Raw genomic sequence first — 19,260 nt, 5'->3', positions numbered from 1 at the left:
CGTTTGAGCGACAGAGGAACTATGTGCACGACAGGAAAGTGAACGAACGTTCGTTCATTACGCATGCTCAGCCCATGGACGATCAACGAACGACCGTACACACGAACGATGTTATCCGCTTGTCGTCCGATCCGCCGGTCCGGGCGTTCGTTTCCAACGACTTTCCTCGTTCGTCGGCGTCGTTGCTTACTTTTTTACGAACGATTTTTTGCCCAATCGATCGTTCGTCGTTCGTTTTGAACGATAAAAATTGGAAGTGTGTACGCACCTTTAGTCTATGGGCTTGATTTATTAAAGCTCTCCAAGGCTGGAGAGGATACACTTTCATCAGTGAAGCTGGGTGATCCAGTAAACGTGAAATGGATTTCCTAAAAGTCACTCGCTATTTGTTAGCAAATGTTTTCAATCCTGGACCAGATCCATTCCAGGTTTGCTGGATCACCCAGCTTTGTTGTTTCCTAAAGTGCAATGTTCAGTACCTGAACCATCAGTTGCCACTTTGGAATGAGAGGGGGTGGGGGGGTTGAATTAATTCCTATTGAGAAGGGATGGGGTAAAGAAAAGGGGGTAGATAGAAGGCTTTTAACCACCCGAGCATTTAGCCCGACCTTGGTTCGGGGTAAGCGAACTTGCTACGATCGTTAACCCCGAACTAAAGTCAAGGTGGCTAAAAGTAGAAACAAGCGTTATATTGCAATCTTTATATTTACAACTGAAAAAAAGTACTTGCCCTGTCCCCGCAGCTCCTCTGGACACGTCTTCTCTCTTCTATCTTCTCCCGGCGTGTGCAGTGACGATCTCCAGGGTTTCCTGGTGACGACGCTGCATGCGTTGGTGCGGGTGGGAGGCGGGGCGGGAAATTCAAATAACTTTGCAATGAACTCAATACAAAAAAGTTGTATTGAGTTACAAAGAAATCTATATATATTATATATATAATTGTATTATATATATATTATATAGGCTACTGTACAGGTACATTACATTATACACAATTTTTTTTTTATTATTTTTTTTAAAGATTTTTTTTATGTTTTATAAAACAAATTTTTATATTTTTTTTATTATAAAATTTTGGACATATTTCGGTGAGTTATACGGTAATTCGGTGAATTATAGCCTACAATCTAAAATTAATTTACATGCAAAAAATGTAACACTTTTTGCATGGAAGTACAGAAGTTCGGAAAGAATTAGAACACCTGGCGTTCGCGTACGCGTCCCTCTGCGATTCCTGATGATGTCAGTGCATGCGCCCGTCGATGGGGGTCGTAGCGGGAAATTCAAATATTTTGTATTAGATTCAATACAAAGTCCTGTATCCAATCCACTACAAAATATATTTATGTGGTTTTGTCTATAGGTATGTGACGGACACTAGGGAGGTGTTTTAGAAAAATATATTACTATACAGTATACCGAATTATTGCATTTTCAGTATTTTTGATTTATTTATGTATTCTTGTTTAAGCTGATTTTTGTGTTTTTTATTTAATTTTATTAAAAGTAATTTTTTTTTTTTTACATGATTGTGTTTTTCAAACTTTTTTTATATTCATGATATCTACTAGACCCTTCGGACATCGTTTTGTAAGTTACAGGTCTACAATTTAAAAAAAAAAATTCATGAAAAACAGTGTACCGCTTTTGGTACAGAAATCTAGACATCAGTGAAACGCCCAGGTGGTTAAATGGCACTCAATTGGATTTGTTTAAAAGGGTATACAAAACTTTTTTATGACAATATATGACCATGTGAACCAAGATAAAAATATTCAGTTTTACATGAACATATATATACTTTACAAATACATCTTGAGAATATTTATAGACCACTGCAAGTAATAATAGTAATAGGCATATAATTACTCTCCATATCCCCTGAGGAAGCCCACGACAGCGAAACGCGTCGACAAAGGAGATATTACACTGCACCATACCATTGTTATTTGGACTATTTATTCTCAAGTTTAAAATTAATTAGAATTAAAAAATATTCAAATAGCGTAATAAAGGAGGGATTAAAAAAATGCTGGGAGGAAATATACCTAGTTTAGTTACTCAATTACTTTATTCCTCAATCAATGTTTAAGAAGTAGCAGTTTCTTTTTATATTAGTCTGGCACATTGACTTCTTCATTCTTCCATCTGCTGTACTTTAAATATTATTGTAACATATTACATTAACTGCTTTTACCTTGTTATTGTTCCTTGATTCTGGAAACATTTAACATGGTTCATGTTACTTTATTGCATGCAATAAATTAGTTTGGTATGTTAAATACTATATATGTAGTATAGTCTGTACAGCTCTAGCTTCATGTACAAAGTGTTGTGATCTTTTTTTCCAAGAACATTTGTTGTTCTACATTGTGCATTACTGGTGATAAAAGGATAAAATATCCTTAGCGTATTTAATGCCCCTTCAGTATAACAAAAAAATAAATGTGTCTATCCCATAAATGAAGAAAATGGCAGTGGTTGAATAACAAATAAATGCAAAATGAATAACAAATATTGCTTAAGTTTGGTAAATTGGTACTAGGATACTAAATCTCTCTTTACAGTTTATTCAGTGAAACACTACATAGTTTGTAAAGCAAAGGGACCAATGTAAAGGTACAAGCCACTGGTCATTTTAATAAGCTAATTGGCTGCTATAAGTTACTGTACTTGTACATTATTGTAGTTCTTTATCCGAATATGCTGACCAATCTCAAGAGCTTTAATCATAACACAACCAGTAAATAAGGTATACTTCGTATATTTCAAAATACTTTTCAAAAACTGTTTATATTTAAAAAATATATATATAAGATATGTTTAGAAAACCTGGTGGATGTTATAATGAAGTAACAGTTGGGTACCACTCACCTGCTGTGTGCTGGGTCAGCTCTGAGACTGAGGGAGAGAAAGTAACTAACGCCGAGTTTTGATATCCTGCATTACTTAAACAATGGCACTGCTAAAAGGGAGTATGACATTCTTCTGCCTGTTGAGCTATTAATACTGTATCTTTTGTCCGAAGATAAGGGATGCAAACACCTCAGTGTCAGCATCCTTTTATGGCATCAAAGCCGCAGAAGTTTAATAAGACATCTAAAACAATGTGATACAACAGATCAAGGGTGGAATTACCACTACACAGACCTGCACAATTCCCATCCAAAAGGACTGCACAGAAGTTAAGATTTTTGACTGATTGAATCATTTTGCTTTACAAGCTTAAATGATAATTGGATTTGCTAAAAAGTAGATGTATGGTGTTTGAAGATTACATATTTAAAAACTTTTTTTGATTTCCTAAGGCATATTAAAGGAGCTAAGGTGTATTGAAGACACAATTCAGACAAGATGGACAAATTAAAAAAAAGGTAGCTATCATCTCTCTCATGCTGAACGAATGGATTCCCTATTTTGGGTTACTAATTAGTGTGCAGATAAGTAGCTGTAGCAAGTACAGGATTTATACTTCATGATGCCCTGGGCTGCCCCCTCCTCCTGTTTATGGTTATCCTTATTGATTGAATTAAAAGACACAGATCAGATGGCACACAAGTCATACCATGGCTTGTGGGGGGAAAACACTCTATATCAGGGCACCTGCAACCAATGACTAGGAGAATAAGGATAACCATTACTCTTCCCTTCTAGCAGTTTGGTTCCAGGTAAACAGACTGAGAGCTGATAGACTGTATGAAAAAAAACCTGGCAAAATTGTACCAACAAGGAAGGTAGCAATCCAGAGCCTCTAATTAAACATAGGAATTAAGCCTATAAAAGTAATAAGGGTCCTAGTACGGTGCACCCTTTTCATCATATAATTTTAGATATAATAAAAACATTATGTGATTTTAAAAAAACTGGGATAGACTGGAAGTTGGCGATTTTTGACAACTTACTTTACAATTGAATAAAAATTAAAGAGAAATACATATTAGATTTTTAGTAAACTTTTAGTGAAATGGCCAACAACATTTAAAGGTTCATACATAACACCAGTTAGTAATATTATAACTTAAAAAAATGTTTTCAAGATCTATTTGGCAAGGGTTTATTTTTTTTAGTGAACAACCAATTTTACACTTGTTATTTTCCTTTCTAGCCTACACCACTCAAGTCTTGCTGATGTTTTTATACCTCTTCATCCCTTTAACTCACTTCCTGTTAAGTGGCTTACAGGATTTTATATAGAGGAGGTTTAAATGTTGTTGTGTTTCTTTAATAAGCTCATGAAATTTGACCAGCATGATTAAGTCAGAGAGATGAGCTCCAAATGAAAATGAAGACTAATCCACTGATTACATTTATATTTTAGCTCTGTCACAAAGCCCATATCTGAAGATATTATTAGCTTTGGTAAGATTTCCACATAACCCCCCCCCCCCCCCCAAAAAAAAAAATGCAATAGATGGCCAAAAAGTCAGTGATTGCAAATTATATATACATAGAGGTTGAAAATTAACATGTCCCGAGGAACCCTATCATATCAGACTTATGTGACTGTGATCATCTGTCATACGGGGTCAACTTAATATTAATCTTTTAACTTATTTATCCAAAATAAAATGTGCACGTTAATTGTAAGTAATTTATAATTAACCAATATGCTTTGTCAGTACAAACAACATTAAAAAAAAAAATAAAAATAATTCAATTTTTGTTTTGAAAACTGTGATAGATATTCTACTCTGTCTCAAACTACTCCTGATAAAGCAAACCATATAGATCTGCGAAACGCATCAAGTTATGTTTAGTATAATCTAAGGAGAGAGTGGATATCCTTAATATAGTAGTAGTTACTGTGACATTATTCTGACTATGTATGATGGGTGGAAATTTGAGTCACAGCAATACCTCATTTGTGTTAATTTTAATAATAAAATAATGTTATTTTAATGTGAATTATAGATTTACTAATTCACAATATTATCGGTGCCTAAAAAGTTTCTACTTGACTTGATCCTACTTTAACCCTTCACTTTTGAAATTTGGTTTTAGTGAATTGAAGTGGCCGTAGGTATTTGTGTAATTACACCTCTATGCTTTAGAGAGTCTTGGATGCCTGTGAGCACTCTATTGCACGACCTCTTTGATCAATAACATGGCAAGTAAGTGCACAACCTAATATACATAAAAAAATAAATAACATAAGATACTCGACAGACAACTAGTTGTGCATGCAGTATCAGAGGCGTTTAGAACCAACAAGATGCAATATTGGATCCAAAGCAGCACACATTTCAGAGCATACTGAATTTTTGTCTTGGAAAAGGAATGCTTTGCTTTATATTTGGCTGTCCTGAATATATATTGGAAGGAAAACAAACATAATACATTGGATTCCTCTAACTAGTTATATGTTGACTGGAAACCAAGATGACATACAGTGTTAAGTGTAGCCATTTACCCATCTTAGACCTTTTCACCTTTCTTAGGAGTGTATTCATGTAGCAGTGTTTCTGACATTAACCAAACATTGTCTTTCAGATCCGTGTATTTCAAAGGCAGTGATTGATTCTGCACCAGGGGAAGGTTGGATTCACAGCTTTATAAATAAACCCCTATTATTGCAATTCGTAATGGAATTCAAATAGGATTTTACTAACTAGAGATTTATACAGCACAATCAAAACTTTGAAGGTGTCAAATAATTCTTACTGGAGCACAAACGTTAAACAGTGCAGTAGATATGATTGTTACATAACCATTTAATCCCTTGTAATAGCAGCTTTAATTTTTGGGGGGTAATTCTAGGTTTTGTACATCTGGTTAACAGTTTTTCATTCAGCTTTATGTGACTCTTTAAGGCAGTTGGTTACACCAGAGCTTTTTTGATTGTACATAAACTTTATGTTAATTTTGTATAGATCAGTGGCATAAAACACGATACAAATAAATACAATTCAACTATCAGGTTATAATTTGTTTGTGTTCTTGAATTCAATAAAACCTTAAGTCCTCACATCAACATTGTGCTGATTATGTGGCCCCTTCTCTCATATTTTGCCTGTGATCACTGAAAAGTTAGAAGAAGAGCTTTGTAACCATTGAGGTGTTGTGTGATCATCAATGAAGTTTTACCGACAGGACTGCTGAATTCAGGTCCTGTAGCGGTATACATTATCATGGTGCTGAAATAACTAATGTTTAAATGAAGTAATAGAGGACCATTCATTCCAGACAATCCGTTATGACTTGTTTTGATTATAATTTTTACAGAGTTTCAACACATATACTAACTTCATTTTTTAGGTTCTAGAAAAGTCTAAATAAAATTGGGATTAGAATTTGGCAAGGTGCCTAGACAATTAAGTAATGAGTTAAACCATATGTAAAACATAAAATAGACAGAGTCAGTATATCTGACTTTAATCTCTACGCAATAGTCACGCATATCCTGTAAACAGGTACTGCTCAAATGCTTTGATGACACAAGGATTTTTTAACTTCTCTTGTTAGGCTGTCAGAAAAAGAGAATCTAACACCTCACATAATCTCCTTCACACACTAGGAAAATCCTATGAAAAATGTATAGATTTTACAGAACATATTTTATTGTCAGCCCACTGCTAATGTACTGCACAAATTTTTACAACTACATAGCAACAAGCAGATATTAGTCCATTTGTCAGCTTTATGAGGCTTTGCCCAGTGTCATAGTATGTTTTCAAATGTTTTGAATTGGAACTGTGTATTAATTATGCTGTTTTCATAATCGGTGTGATAGGCTTTTGATAAGAATATGATTTCTTTGCTTAAATATTAGAATTAGGTGTTATATTTACAAGCGATTTGTTTTTAGATGTCTTTAGGTGGACAGTTATATTTTTTGCTTTGCACTACATAAAGCCTTGTTTTATTATTTTTTTAATAAGCAGAACTTCAAAAAATGAAAGGCAATTATAGGGGCTCTATTTATCAAACAGGGAATCAGACATTCCCTCAAACATCCTCCAGGTCAATGTGTTTCAATAGCAATATTTGAGGGATCGTAAGATTCCCTGTTTTAAAAAGAGAGCCCTAGGTGCATACTCCCCTCAGTTTGGACACTGTTGGCTAGATTTACTGCTCCATGGTCGTCATCTATTTGGCTCAGGCCCATCTAACCCACTTCCTATAAGTGCCAGGCATCATGCACCTGCCCTCCTTGGGGGCATAACCTCAGAGCTCTACACACACAACACAGTGATGCAGTAATGATGTCTGCCCAGCTCAGGAGAAGAGAGGAAGAGAAGATGGTTAGTACTAAAAGAAAAAAGATACGTAGAAGGTGGGGGCTTTAGGAGGTAGTGGGAAAGACTAAAGGCTGGGGGCAGGAATGATGAATATGCCTTTATGGGCATAGAATAAGGTTCTTTTCAGGCATATACTATTATTATACAGGATTTATATAGCACCAACATATTACGCAGCGCTGTACATTAAATAGGGGTTGCAAATGATAGGCAGATACAGACAGTGACACAAGAGGAGGAGAGGACCCTGGGGGAAGTAAGGGTTAGTGGTAAAAATTATGTATGGCATGTTATTGTATGAATAGGTACAGTTATGTTTGGGGATTGGGTTAAGGTTTATGGTGTTCTGATATTTTAGGTTAAGTTTACAAATTTCAAGCTTAGTGTCAAAAGTTACATTCTTCCATTTTGTTTTCTTGGCTATGATAAGGTATTCTGTGTGTTTTATCTCTTTTGTTTCTGAACTTATTGGCAATATATATATCATACCTTTATATCTCTGTGCCACATAAGAGTGTGTTTAGGGCTGTGTAGTTTTTGTACCAATCAACTTCTACATTTTCAATTTGAAGGATTAAAAGAACTCAATCTTCCATGACTTTAAGAAAAAAAGTATTACACACTCACACTGCCTAACTTATATGGATCTCTTGGCTGAGATAAATGACCTTGTAAAGTAAAATAGTCAGTCAACACAACACAGAGATACAACTATAATAATGATAATGAAATTTACAGCTATGTTCTTTTGTTAGAAAATAGCATTGTTGCTAGGACAACAAACAAGCTATCCAAACACAGTAATGACTTCAGCATGTTGTCTTAGTGTGAATTATTTGCTGCATTCCTCACTGTAAATTCTGATCCTAGAAAATAACATTATATTGTAATAACAGTGTAAGCTAATAAAATCAGATACCTTTAATAAGCATCCTACATCAAGCAGGCTTATTCTTTTACTAATTAGATGTTTATTTTCAGAACAATAAGGCAGTATTACACTGTCACTACACACTACACAGGTTAACACTAGGACTACAGTTAGTCTGATAAAACTTTCGTCTTGTATAAAGTTTGATAATAGAAATTAAACGCTATTGAGTTAAGGGAAATGGTGAAAGCAAGCTAAACTTTAAGTAAATATATGAAAAAATATTCATTGGATTAGACTGCTCACCCTTGGGGAACAATAATTTACCTGTACATCCTCCCCAGTAATGCCTGCTTAAGGTATAACGAAACCTTACCAAATAACAGCTCGTGTGTCCTTTTGATCAGTTGATTATGCCAATAAAAGCTTGTTTTTCTATCTGTTCATTAGGTGCAAAAATACTTATGTATGCCTGTTAGAATTTAGAAATTAGGATATGTTCATTGTCTTATACAAAATTTCTGTGTTGTGCTAAGCTATGTACACATGCTAGAATAATGTTGTCTGGGACAAATGATCATAGTCTAGGGTGAAAATATATTGTGTGTACAACTGTCCCCAAATGTCGCTCATTAATTTGTCCTGTCAGAACAACAAATGACTGATTAGGGAGGACCACTTTACTGTTATATGGCAGAGAGAAAAGCAGAATGCAGGAAATATTGTAAGCCTGTTCTAGGGCCACAATATTCATTTACTATACTTGTACCAGTATTGTTAACCTAGTTCAGGAAGTGGATTTGGTACACAAAACACCTCCCTATTCCCTCATCGCCATACCATATTGGGAATGTGTTCTGAATTTCATCAAAGAAACCTGGGCAGGTTTGATTTGATTGCTTACAAATAGGCTGCTTAGAGACCAAGATCAGCGCTGTGGTACTTTCATTCTGACATGTCTATTATATCATGCATACTTGATGCATACAATGTCCAGTTCCACGCCCCATAGGTCAGGATTTTCACGTTTTAGTATTTCCTTAGCAGACAACTGAAAATTTAGTAATGCGTGCTTTACAAAGAGTCAGAAAATTACTTTGATGACCTGTATGTGATCCTCAAGGACAAGAATTGGACACCCCTGCTCTGTGAGAAGATCGTGCTAAGACACTGACTAAACAGTTCCCACCATGCTTACATCTCATCAGAATCAAGGGACTTTTAGTATGTATATATGTAAAAAATCATCTAAATTACAACCATCCTATAAAAAATCAGGTATTTTATTGTATGAGGTATTGGTATTTATGGTTTATAATTTGAATACCAAAGGGGGTGACAATGGGACCCTGTTGGCACTTTAAATTTGGCCTAGAGGAGTTTATTTTCCTAAAGATAATATTATCACTTTAGTTCTCTGAAAAGCATTAGACAGCAGACCCCACATTAGACCATATTTTCATGTGTTTCATGGGTATTACAAATCTGGATGTCAGAAAATACTGCATTATTGGTTTACCTTTTAGTTGAAATCAGATGGCCCCACACTACACTTATGGTTAGTAAGGGACTTCACTGACAGCTCGGTAATACCCAGAATTGTCACTTGACATAAGAGTCATCAGCACAAAACCACTTCAATTGCTTTAACAAAGAAAGGTGTTAACAGAACACTATATGTCACACTGACATCTGTGGTGAAATGCTGATAAATGGCACACAAGTGCTATCTATTTGTAGAAATGTAGGCTCAAAATTATCCCTACTTAAGGTGGCAAATTACACATTTATAATTGCCATTTATCAATAATCCTATTGTGTAACTGAAATGATGCCAATAATAAATATTTTAACAGCAGCTGTGATATTTGTGGGAACCCGGATTAGTGCAGCACAGGGTTGTACAGTCCAAAACAGTGCCTTTTATTAAGTTCAATATAGGTTTTATTCAGCATACATGAAATAAAAGTTTGCTGTTCTTCAGCAGAATGGAACAAGCCACTTGTTGAAGCGTGCAGCAACACCTCTTAGCTCACCAAAAAGCATGGGTGACATCACACAAAGTGTATCATGGAGCTGTGTGTGTCCATACCATGACAAAATGTTAGGTATTAATGGTGGGACACAAAACAGCTCCCACAGACTCCCAATGACTTTCAAAGTTCAGTCAAAGTCGAACTCAATCCTTAAGATGCATGCATGACTTGCAGCCTATCTACGCAGTATTTCAGTGCCAATCCAAGGATTGTTGTAGTGTACTAATTCACCCCACTCTTTTGTTCAAAATTGTGGAACCACTTTTTTATACTGCCTATAATGCAGTAGAGGAAATTCTAAAACAAATTCCCTACTGTCTCCACATGCACAGTAATCTTCATGCAATATTTGTCAGTACTAAAAACCTTCCAACAGCCATTAAATTATCATTGATCCTGCCTTGGATTTTTACATCTGACTGGTGGTACACCATGAAGAGAGAAAAGCACACCCCACTGAAACATCTCTAAAAGCTTGCTACAGACAAATAGGATTAACACATATTGAGCCAAACAGAACTAACGGTAGTCACTTTTTTTGGTTTTACAATACCTGGACAACAACTCTGGTCAGACTTTTTTATGGTAATAATTCATTCCCACCTTTCAATACCATAAACTTCAAACGTTTTGTGGATGCTCCACAAATCTTGTGGATTTATAGGTTGACAATCTTGCACTTCATGGGTTTAATTTAATATTATTATTTATAATAATAATAATAATAAACAGGATTTATATAGCGTCAACATATTACCTAGCGCTGTACATTAAATAGGGGTTGCAAATGACAAGACAGATACAGACAGTGACACAAGAGGAGAGGACCCTGCCCCAAAGAGCTTACAATCTAGGAGGTGGGGGATTATCTATATGTATATATTTGTATCACTTATTAGTATTAGACATCAATCACAGGTTTTTTTCAGATCTTGTATTCATTGTGAAATTTGTAACCAATAAAATAAGAATTTGGTAAGCAATGGGCTATATTTAGGTATGTTGATTGGTTTTGTTGTCCGTCTATGAATTTGAGGAAAGGCCTGATGCTCAAAACATTTGCCTTGTATGTCTATATGTACCATTTTTAACATGAATACATAAATTGTGTCCTTGCAAGGATTTGTTGAGTTGCATTTTGTGTTATATTTTGTGTTGACTTTATTAGCTCCATAGGGTCATTGTAATCAGTGTTGGTGTGTCTAGTGTCCAGCCAACACTAAAGACAGCGGTGTGCGTCCGAGGCTGCACAGCACACGTCCCATTGTCTGCTCTCAGTCACCACACACTTAAAAGACTTCAGTCCAGTGATGAAGTGAGGCTGAAGTATTCTCAGAACATGTCCACCATTTTTAGCTAATCACCCTGGGATAATGTGTTCAGTGCTGATGGTATCCAAAAATTCAAGAAGAAAATGCCAAGAGCAGATGTGTGACTCTAAAACTGTCACCAATGACCTTTTCTCCTATTTCAGTGGTCACTGAATAATGAAATTCATAACCACATATTAAATACCCTTGCTTACAAGGACAGACAGCTGGAACTATATGACATAATCCTCAATAACTAGGTATTTTTTTAAATCATATTACTATTTTCAGGGTGTACAGTTGCTGCTTGTTGTTTAAACAACTTCCAAGCAGAATTAGTTTTAGAAAGGTACATTTTTCCTCAATTATTTGTAATATTCAACAGTGTTTGTTGAACTGCATATACACAATTATTAAAAAACAAAACTTTTATCTCAGCATACTGTACATGGCTCAGCATACTGTAGTCCTAAATTAGCGGATGGCTGACAGCTAAGTAATATTGGCCTGCTGAGCTATAGTTACATGGGAAATAGGAAACCCTGGAACGGTATGTTGTGTCTCATATAATTTAAATGTAGCTTTCATTTTGTTAACGTCCTGATCCAGCCTTACCTTCAGTCTTGTCCCCATGTACAGGTTCCCCTTCTGTATTGAAAATGCTTACTTTGTTAACCCACTGCACTGAGTTTCTCACACTGTACATTATCAACTGTAGCAAGTCAGACAAAGCCCACCGCTTTTCCTGGCTAGAGGACAACCAGCATAAGGGCTTTTCTCCTTATACTGTCCCTGTCCAACCCCATTTTTTCAGGTGTATTACTTCTTTCAATCATGGAAGCGAAACATCACATGAAGATGTTATTTCACCTTTCTGTTTTCAGAAGTCTATGTACAGAACCCTCCTGACTCCCTCCAATCAGCCAGAATCTAACTGCTTTCTATAGGAAATTACAAGAGCTAGTGATGATGTCAAGGCTTCTAAAATAAAGTATTTAATGAAATGGTTTTTAATTTAATGACCCTGTTCATAAATAGGGGGGCACCTATTTGCAACTACCCAGGTACTTTCAATAGCAGTGAATGTAATGCAGACACCACAAGCCATATGTACTGAGCTCTTAGTGTTCCTCTTTTACCTTGATCCAAAACCAACACCACCAAATTCCTGCTAAAACTGGGACATTTTAAAAATCCAAACTTGCAAGAAACTTAGTAGCTACCAAACCCCCATGCGTTAAAAAAGCATATAAATGCATTAGACATATGTTTACATGTGTTTTTAAAAACGCCCATGTAGACCCAGCCTAGGTGGAATGAAGCAGCAGAAAAGTGTGAGGTAGGTATTGTTAGAACAGTCAGATTTTGGCTGCTTTTCCAAGAAAAACATTTTTTCCCTGGTTTTGCCAATCCAAAAAATTAGGACCTTTTTTAGGTTTTCTGTTAACTGGAGAAAATTACTCCACCTTTTTTCAGTTGGCAATTGAACATGTGTCCCAATTGGAAGAATTTCTCTGAGCACTGAGCATGTACTCGTGAGGTTATCAGGAGCCAAGAGAAGCATGAAAGCCATATATACCTGAGCCAGTGGGAACATCAGCTGCCACCATAGCAGACAAGCTGCTCCTTTTAGTGTAAGATGGAGTGGAGGAGGGGGAACTTACTGATATTACGTACGATATTTGTAAGAGCTGCTAAGAGCATACCGATCAACAGGACAACACAAGTCTTTTGCAGCATGGTAGAACTAGGGATGATTGTTGCACATTTTGGAACAATTTTAGAATAAAAAATGTTATTAATGGTGAGGTTTCTTGTTACTTTATACACATTTATCTTTTTACTTTGGGGTACTTAGATTCTTTCCAAACTAGGTACTTTGAATATTGAAATGCTGTGTTTAAACAGTTCTTTTTTTTTTTTTTGCTGGAGAACCTAATGACTATGCTTGGAATTTTAGACATCATTAGTGCACAAACCCGACGATCAATTTCATTTTAAAATACTTGTCAAACTTTAAGCAGGCCGTTCTTCTGTTTAAATAATGTTTTATGAATTTTTCATAATTATTTCCCTTTTGTCCAGTAAGGAAAAGTACATCATCACAAGAACAGTATCACAGCACATGCAGCTCTTTATCATTAAAACAGTAAATTACCATTGGAATCTGGCAAACTCCCAATAAGGTCCTGTTTGTTGATCCCTTCCAGGAGGCTTTCACGGAATATATTTATAGGCTGCACAGAAACACACAGGATACTATCATCCGAATGTCTCCTACTTTGCAGTACACACAATTCCCAGAAATATTCAGTATAGACCTGGAAGATCATAGTAGGTAAACTATTGCTGCAGCAGTTACTTGTTCTTAAAGCATATCTAAGTCCAAAAACAAAATAGTAATATATTGCAGCACTGAAATGTGATGGCTGTATTCAGCTTATATTTTCTGGCTTAATAAACAAGCATTTTTCTTTAAACTTTTGAAACACTTTGTTAGCATTTCTAGTAGAATTTGTAAAATTATCTTTGCTGAATAAACAATATGAAAGCAACGCAGCTACACAAAACCTACAGTAAATGTGTAGGAGGTCCTAATGGTTGTATTCAAACTCCTGTGACACGACATGAACAATCTGCAACAATGGGTCTGATTTATTAAAGCTCTCCAAGGGTGGAGAGGATACACTTTCATTAGCGAAGCTGGGTGATCCAGCAACCCAGGAATGGATCTGCTCCAGGATTGAAAACATTTGCTAACAAATAGTAAATTACTTTAAATAAATTCATTCCAGGTTTGTTGGAGCACCCAGGTTCCCTGATGAAAATCTGTTCACACCAGCCTCGAAGTGCTTTAAAAAATCAGGCTCAATGTTGTGATGTTGGCATTTTCTGATTGATTATATGATTGGAATATGTTATAATTGATGTGAATTAATCCTGTCAGGAGTGAAAGTGGGACAAGGCAAAACAGAAAGTTTGGATTACAGGGGGTCTGCATTATCAAAACATCTTTGCTGCAATTGGTTGATCTTATTCAGTACCATTACTAGGCATCCTGTGTTCATAAAGTCCATAAAAATCAAACCGGTAAGTACCACAGGTTAAAGCCCTGAACTGCTACGGGTTTCCCCAGAGGCAAGACAACGGAAACAAATTTAGGTAGACTTGTTTTAAAGTATGGCGGCTTGCAGGTAAAGTCCTGTAGTGGAATGTGGCCCAAGCTCCATGCAGTTATAGCCTGATAAAGTATTTTAGGTGAATATTCAGGTAGTTACACCTTTGCCAAAGGTGAACAGACAATGGAGCATATACACAGCCAGTGAACCTGGGGTTCATGGCAAAGTATTGTTCTGCCCTGCACCATTCCACTGGCTTCATGCAAATATTCTTGCCTCTGCTAAATGTAGAAGCAGCATCTTTACTACTGAACCCTCATTATAGGTTCTTGCTCCTAAGAAGTCTTTCCCTACAAGGCAGTTAATTTGTACCACATATCCTCTGACACAGACTTACTAATAATAATGTAAACTTTCATTTAGACTCCATATATGCTTTTAAAATGTAAGAAGTAATTTAAAAATTATACTGCCCTTGCTTTCTGTGACATCAGGAACCTATTCATGTAGATTATCAGGTTACTGATGATCGATATTAAAAATATAAATTCCCCCAAGCACTTTGCATTTTTATTTACATAACTGGAGGTGGTGCAAGTTTTAGGATTCAAGAAAAGATTAAGTACAAATATTATATTTACCAAATATCTCAAATTCAGCAGAAAAAATAAAAAAAACATTTTATTAAAATATTTACAGTTTATATTAAATATCTTCAGGAAAAGGGAACATAGCAAAAAGCATTTGGTAAGACACGGTAATAAAATAATGCATTGTTGTGTATTAATCCACATAGATGAAAGCTGGGACAATCCAGATCTACACTAATGAAGACAATTTATTGTGCGGCATCACTGCTCACATCTTCAGGAGCAATAAAATCTCACACATTTGTGCTGCGACTTATAAAATAAAGTGGAACAGGCAGCAATACTTTGTCTTGTATCCAAAAGGGAGGTTTAAACCGCAGTCCAGCAGCAGCAATAAATGTTTGTTGAAGCATCCACACAGGAGGAGAAGCTCACAAAGTCACAATCAGCACTTTAACAGTTCAGTTTTGCCAGAAACCTGCTCTGGGATAACTTCTCCTTTCATAAATTCATCCTGCAAGCATAAAACGTTATTATATAAGTTCCTGAACAATCAATAACAAAAAAACATTGCAATGATTCTTCTTTCTCATAAAACTATAACATGAATATATAGGTTGGGGGTGAGAAACCTTTGGGAGAACACATTTTTGCAAGCTATATTATTTATTATGTTAATTGTGTTAGGAATGTCAAACTAATAATCAAATTATATGCATTTGTCTTTTAACATGACTGTCATCTTACTACTACAGAGTTTTTGGCCTGGCCATTTAACAAAATTGTGTTACCACTATTTACAGGAATCTCTGTTATTTTAAAGGTAATACGGATTTAGACCAGCTTCTCCTTGATGGAGTTAAAATTTCTGTTCTTGTTTTTTGTGCCTTTGAAAGCTACTAGTTGCCACTTTACCCCTATAGAAGAATGTACCAATGTTAAATATAATAGCTGTACAGCTCACACGTGTTAAAATCTGACTGTTTAAATCAATCTAAGAGTTCAAACCTGACATAGATAGTTTTAGACACGCTCTGTCAGCTTTACACGGATTGTTGGCTGGCTCTCCCTCAGATTTCCTCCAGTCTTTCATGAACACTTGGGAGAAGGAATTGGGGGTTCCATTTTCACATCCACAAAAGCTCCAGATGATACAATTAGCTCACAGGAACTCCCTCCCCAATAGTTATCAGGAAACAGGATGGTACTGCACACCTGAACGTTTGCACTGTTTTTTTCCCGGGAATCCCAGAGACGTGCTGGGATACGAGTACCATGCTACATACTTTCTGGGGTTGCCCGGCACTGCGAAAATTCTGGAGGTGAGTGAGGGAGATTTCCCAGATTACCCTGTAGTGGATGATCCAACCTTTTTCCTGCTCCACCATAATAATATACCCCTTAAAATCTGACGCAAATCCATACTGACACACTTAGTAATAAATGGGTCTGGATCATGTATCCCCATTTTATGGAAGCAGACCCCCCCCCCCCCCCCCCTCAACCATTGGTATGTAGTTTGCTAGAGTAAACAAGAATATGCGCATGGAAGACCTGACAGCAGGCTTAAAGGATACAAATGAAAAATTCACAGCCACATAGTTCTATTGGCAGGGATTTTTGGACACCACGGAATACAGACCCCCCCCCCCCCCCCATAGGGTTTCTACGTGCTGATGTATATTTATAGTTAAATAGGTATTGTTATATGATGCTGTGTATCATTTATATGTATGTTTTGACCAACTGCATTTGGTTTGATTATGTTTGCCCTGTGATTCCCTCCTCTTTTTTTTTTATTCTTTTCCCCATTGTATATGCTGTGTTATACTGTGATTGTCCTATTATTGCAAACCTTAGTAAAATCTAAAAAAAAAAAAAAAAATCAATCTATATCTCTTTGTACTATGTAGTACAATGGACTTACAACCAGGTATCCTTCCAGCGTCCTGGTTGTTAAGCAAGGAGCATGGGGCAGACATCCATGTCACATTTATTGCAAGTAGTAGAGCAAATATTGAAAATAGGTCAACTTGTTACAGGACTAACTACAAATATGGGGGTCATAAAAGAATAGTGTACAAATTTGCAGATAACGTCTTTAACGTTATGCCTGATCTTCGACATTTGGGACTTGACTAATTTCAACTATCTACTTTTTTGTTGCAGAAATGTTGGCTATATACACTAAAATCATGTTTCTTCTATTTTTTGATACACTTGCTGGATGTGTTACAATGTAGTTACACGTTTATACAATAACACCCTGCTGCCACCTGGTGTTTATTCTGAATGCAGAATCCAAAGCTTTTTTTCTTGCGGGAGGCAAATTGTATACATTCTATAATACCAGCAGGACTTGCAGCTTGCACTTGCAGCCAAGCTGCACTTTGAGATCGCACCCTTGCTATCACTTGCCTTCCACTGCTGCCATGGCTGGCTGACCCCTCCAGCATCTTTAGTTTCTTGTCCACTGGGCCCTCTATCAGTAGATGGCTGTCAAATAGTGAACCCAACACACAGCAGCCACTCACGGCTTTAACCTGCAAACATATACAGCACAAGTGGTCTCATTACTCACTTCAGTTCTGTTGGGCTGTGACTTATGATGTTTTCTATTGCAGAGCCCAGTAGAAGAAGAAAGTAATGGGAAGAGCAGTGTAACCGGTACAGGTCTGCAGGCAAAGCAAACAGCTGTCTTATCTGGCCCATAGGTTGGACAACCCAGATCTAAAGGATACTATTTATTTGTTAGGAATAAATTATATGGGGTGTATTCATATTATAGAGTAAATTATGGATGTAATGTATGTTTATATATATTTTTTCACTTACTTGGTAGAGTTTTATTTTTTATTTCATCGCCATGGTCTAACTTGTTTTTAAAATGGGATTGATGCATGTAGGGAATAAACTGTTGTGGTTTTTTTCACTTGGATTAGCATCAATTAACGATGTTTAGTCAGAAACATATCAGACTGGTATTGTTACTTTCTAGCCAAATAAATAACAAGCTCATTCTAATTCTACTTATCTACGATGAAGTATTAAAAGGCGTACTGGCTCTGCACAGTCTACTCACAGACACACTATGGGCTCTATTTATAAATTATTCCCCTCAAATTCACTGACAGATAGTTGGATCTCTCTTACACTTTATTTCAGTTCCTATTAAAAGAATGACTCGCTCTTGCCATCTAGTGGCCAATCTCAAAAGTACACAGCTGTTACAATAGGAAATGAGGAATGAAAATAGGAATGAAAATTATGAACTAATCTAGAGTGAATGATTTATGAAGAGTCCTATGTTGACAGCTCTAACCATTGATCTCAGCTGATCGGCCGATTCTAACATAGAAGTTAACAAAACAAGATATCGCTCATGACTTTACTATAGTGGGTTTGAGGGAAATTTTACAGAAATTCAGCTTTGATTCAGGTGAATGAACCAACTGCAGCTTAATAATTTTTTAATTACATATCCGTTTTTTATCTACCAAAACACGAATCATCTCCAGCTATTTTCTCACTCCTCATACTCATAGTTCATAGTGAATAAAAACACCTCAAAAGTCATCCCCACAGGTGAGTGAATGCTATCGCTCATATTCACACACTGTGAACAGATTGCTACCAAAGGCTGTGCTCACTATAATTTAACCCCCTTCCAGTGATCAGTATCAGCTGACTATGTACATACTCTTCATAAATATCTACCGCTTCATCTCTTCTTGTCAACAAACAAAATAATGGCCAGCTACTGATGTCTCAGAAATAAAATGATCTGACTGACAAGAGTACAAAATACCCCTGGTACCCCTTTAGAAAATAATAATTTAAAATCTCCCCCACCTTTTTACCGGAAAACATACACAATCAAAGTAGTACTATCAGTATGAAGCACTTTAGGGATTGTGGAAGCAATGCCATCATTGGGCTTCCTATTTTACAATTACCGTGTTTCCCCGAAAATAAGACACTGTCTTATATTTTTTTGGGCTTCCAAAAACACACTAGGTCTTATTTTCAGGGTAGGTCTTATATACTTTTTTTAATGAAAAAAAACACTTACCATATTCATGTAGAACAATGTACA

At 36.1% G+C, this 19,260-nt stretch overlaps 2 protein-coding genes and 1 long non-coding RNA gene across 4 annotated transcripts in view; 1 reads left to right on the top strand and 2 right to left on the bottom strand.

Annotated features, from left to right (window-relative positions):
• Positions 1 to 3,007, bottom strand: part of FHL2 (four and a half LIM domains 2) — a 39,381-nt gene extending 36,374 nt beyond the window's left edge. The window contains exon 1 of one of the 2 annotated variants that reach the window (XM_072413485.1): positions 2,875 to 3,007. The gene's annotated coding sequence lies outside the window, so the exon portion shown is untranslated. Of the gene's footprint in view, positions 1 to 730; positions 754 to 2,874 lie in introns of those variants that run through there. The other variant, XM_072413495.1, reaches the window with a different exon arrangement.
• A 4,022-nt stretch (positions 3,008 to 7,029) lies between these two features.
• The window catches only part of LOC140332284 (uncharacterized), a 25,279-nt gene continuing 13,048 nt past the window's right edge, over positions 7,030 to 19,260 (top strand). Inside the window, exon 1 of the long non-coding RNA XR_011921098.1 lies at positions 7,030 to 7,241. This is a non-coding gene — a long non-coding RNA (uncharacterized lncRNA). The remainder of the gene's footprint in view (positions 7,242 to 19,260) is intronic.
• The window catches only part of DPH3 (diphthamide biosynthesis 3), an 8,423-nt gene continuing 4,391 nt past the window's right edge, over positions 15,229 to 19,260 (bottom strand). Inside the window, exon 3 of the mRNA XM_072413506.1 lies at positions 15,229 to 15,678. Within this exon, the coding sequence (XP_072269607.1) occupies positions 15,610 to 15,678 (69 nt within the window). The 3' untranslated portion in view covers positions 15,229 to 15,609. The remainder of the gene's footprint in view (positions 15,679 to 19,260) is intronic.

This window comes from Pyxicephalus adspersus, chromosome 1, assembly GCF_032062135.1.
Source record: "Pyxicephalus adspersus chromosome 1, UCB_Pads_2.0, whole genome shotgun sequence".
Taxonomy (NCBI): domain Eukaryota; kingdom Metazoa; phylum Chordata; class Amphibia; order Anura; family Pyxicephalidae; genus Pyxicephalus; species Pyxicephalus adspersus.
Note: the sequence above shows the minus strand (reverse complement) of the source record. Positions and strands in the feature narration are given on the sequence as shown.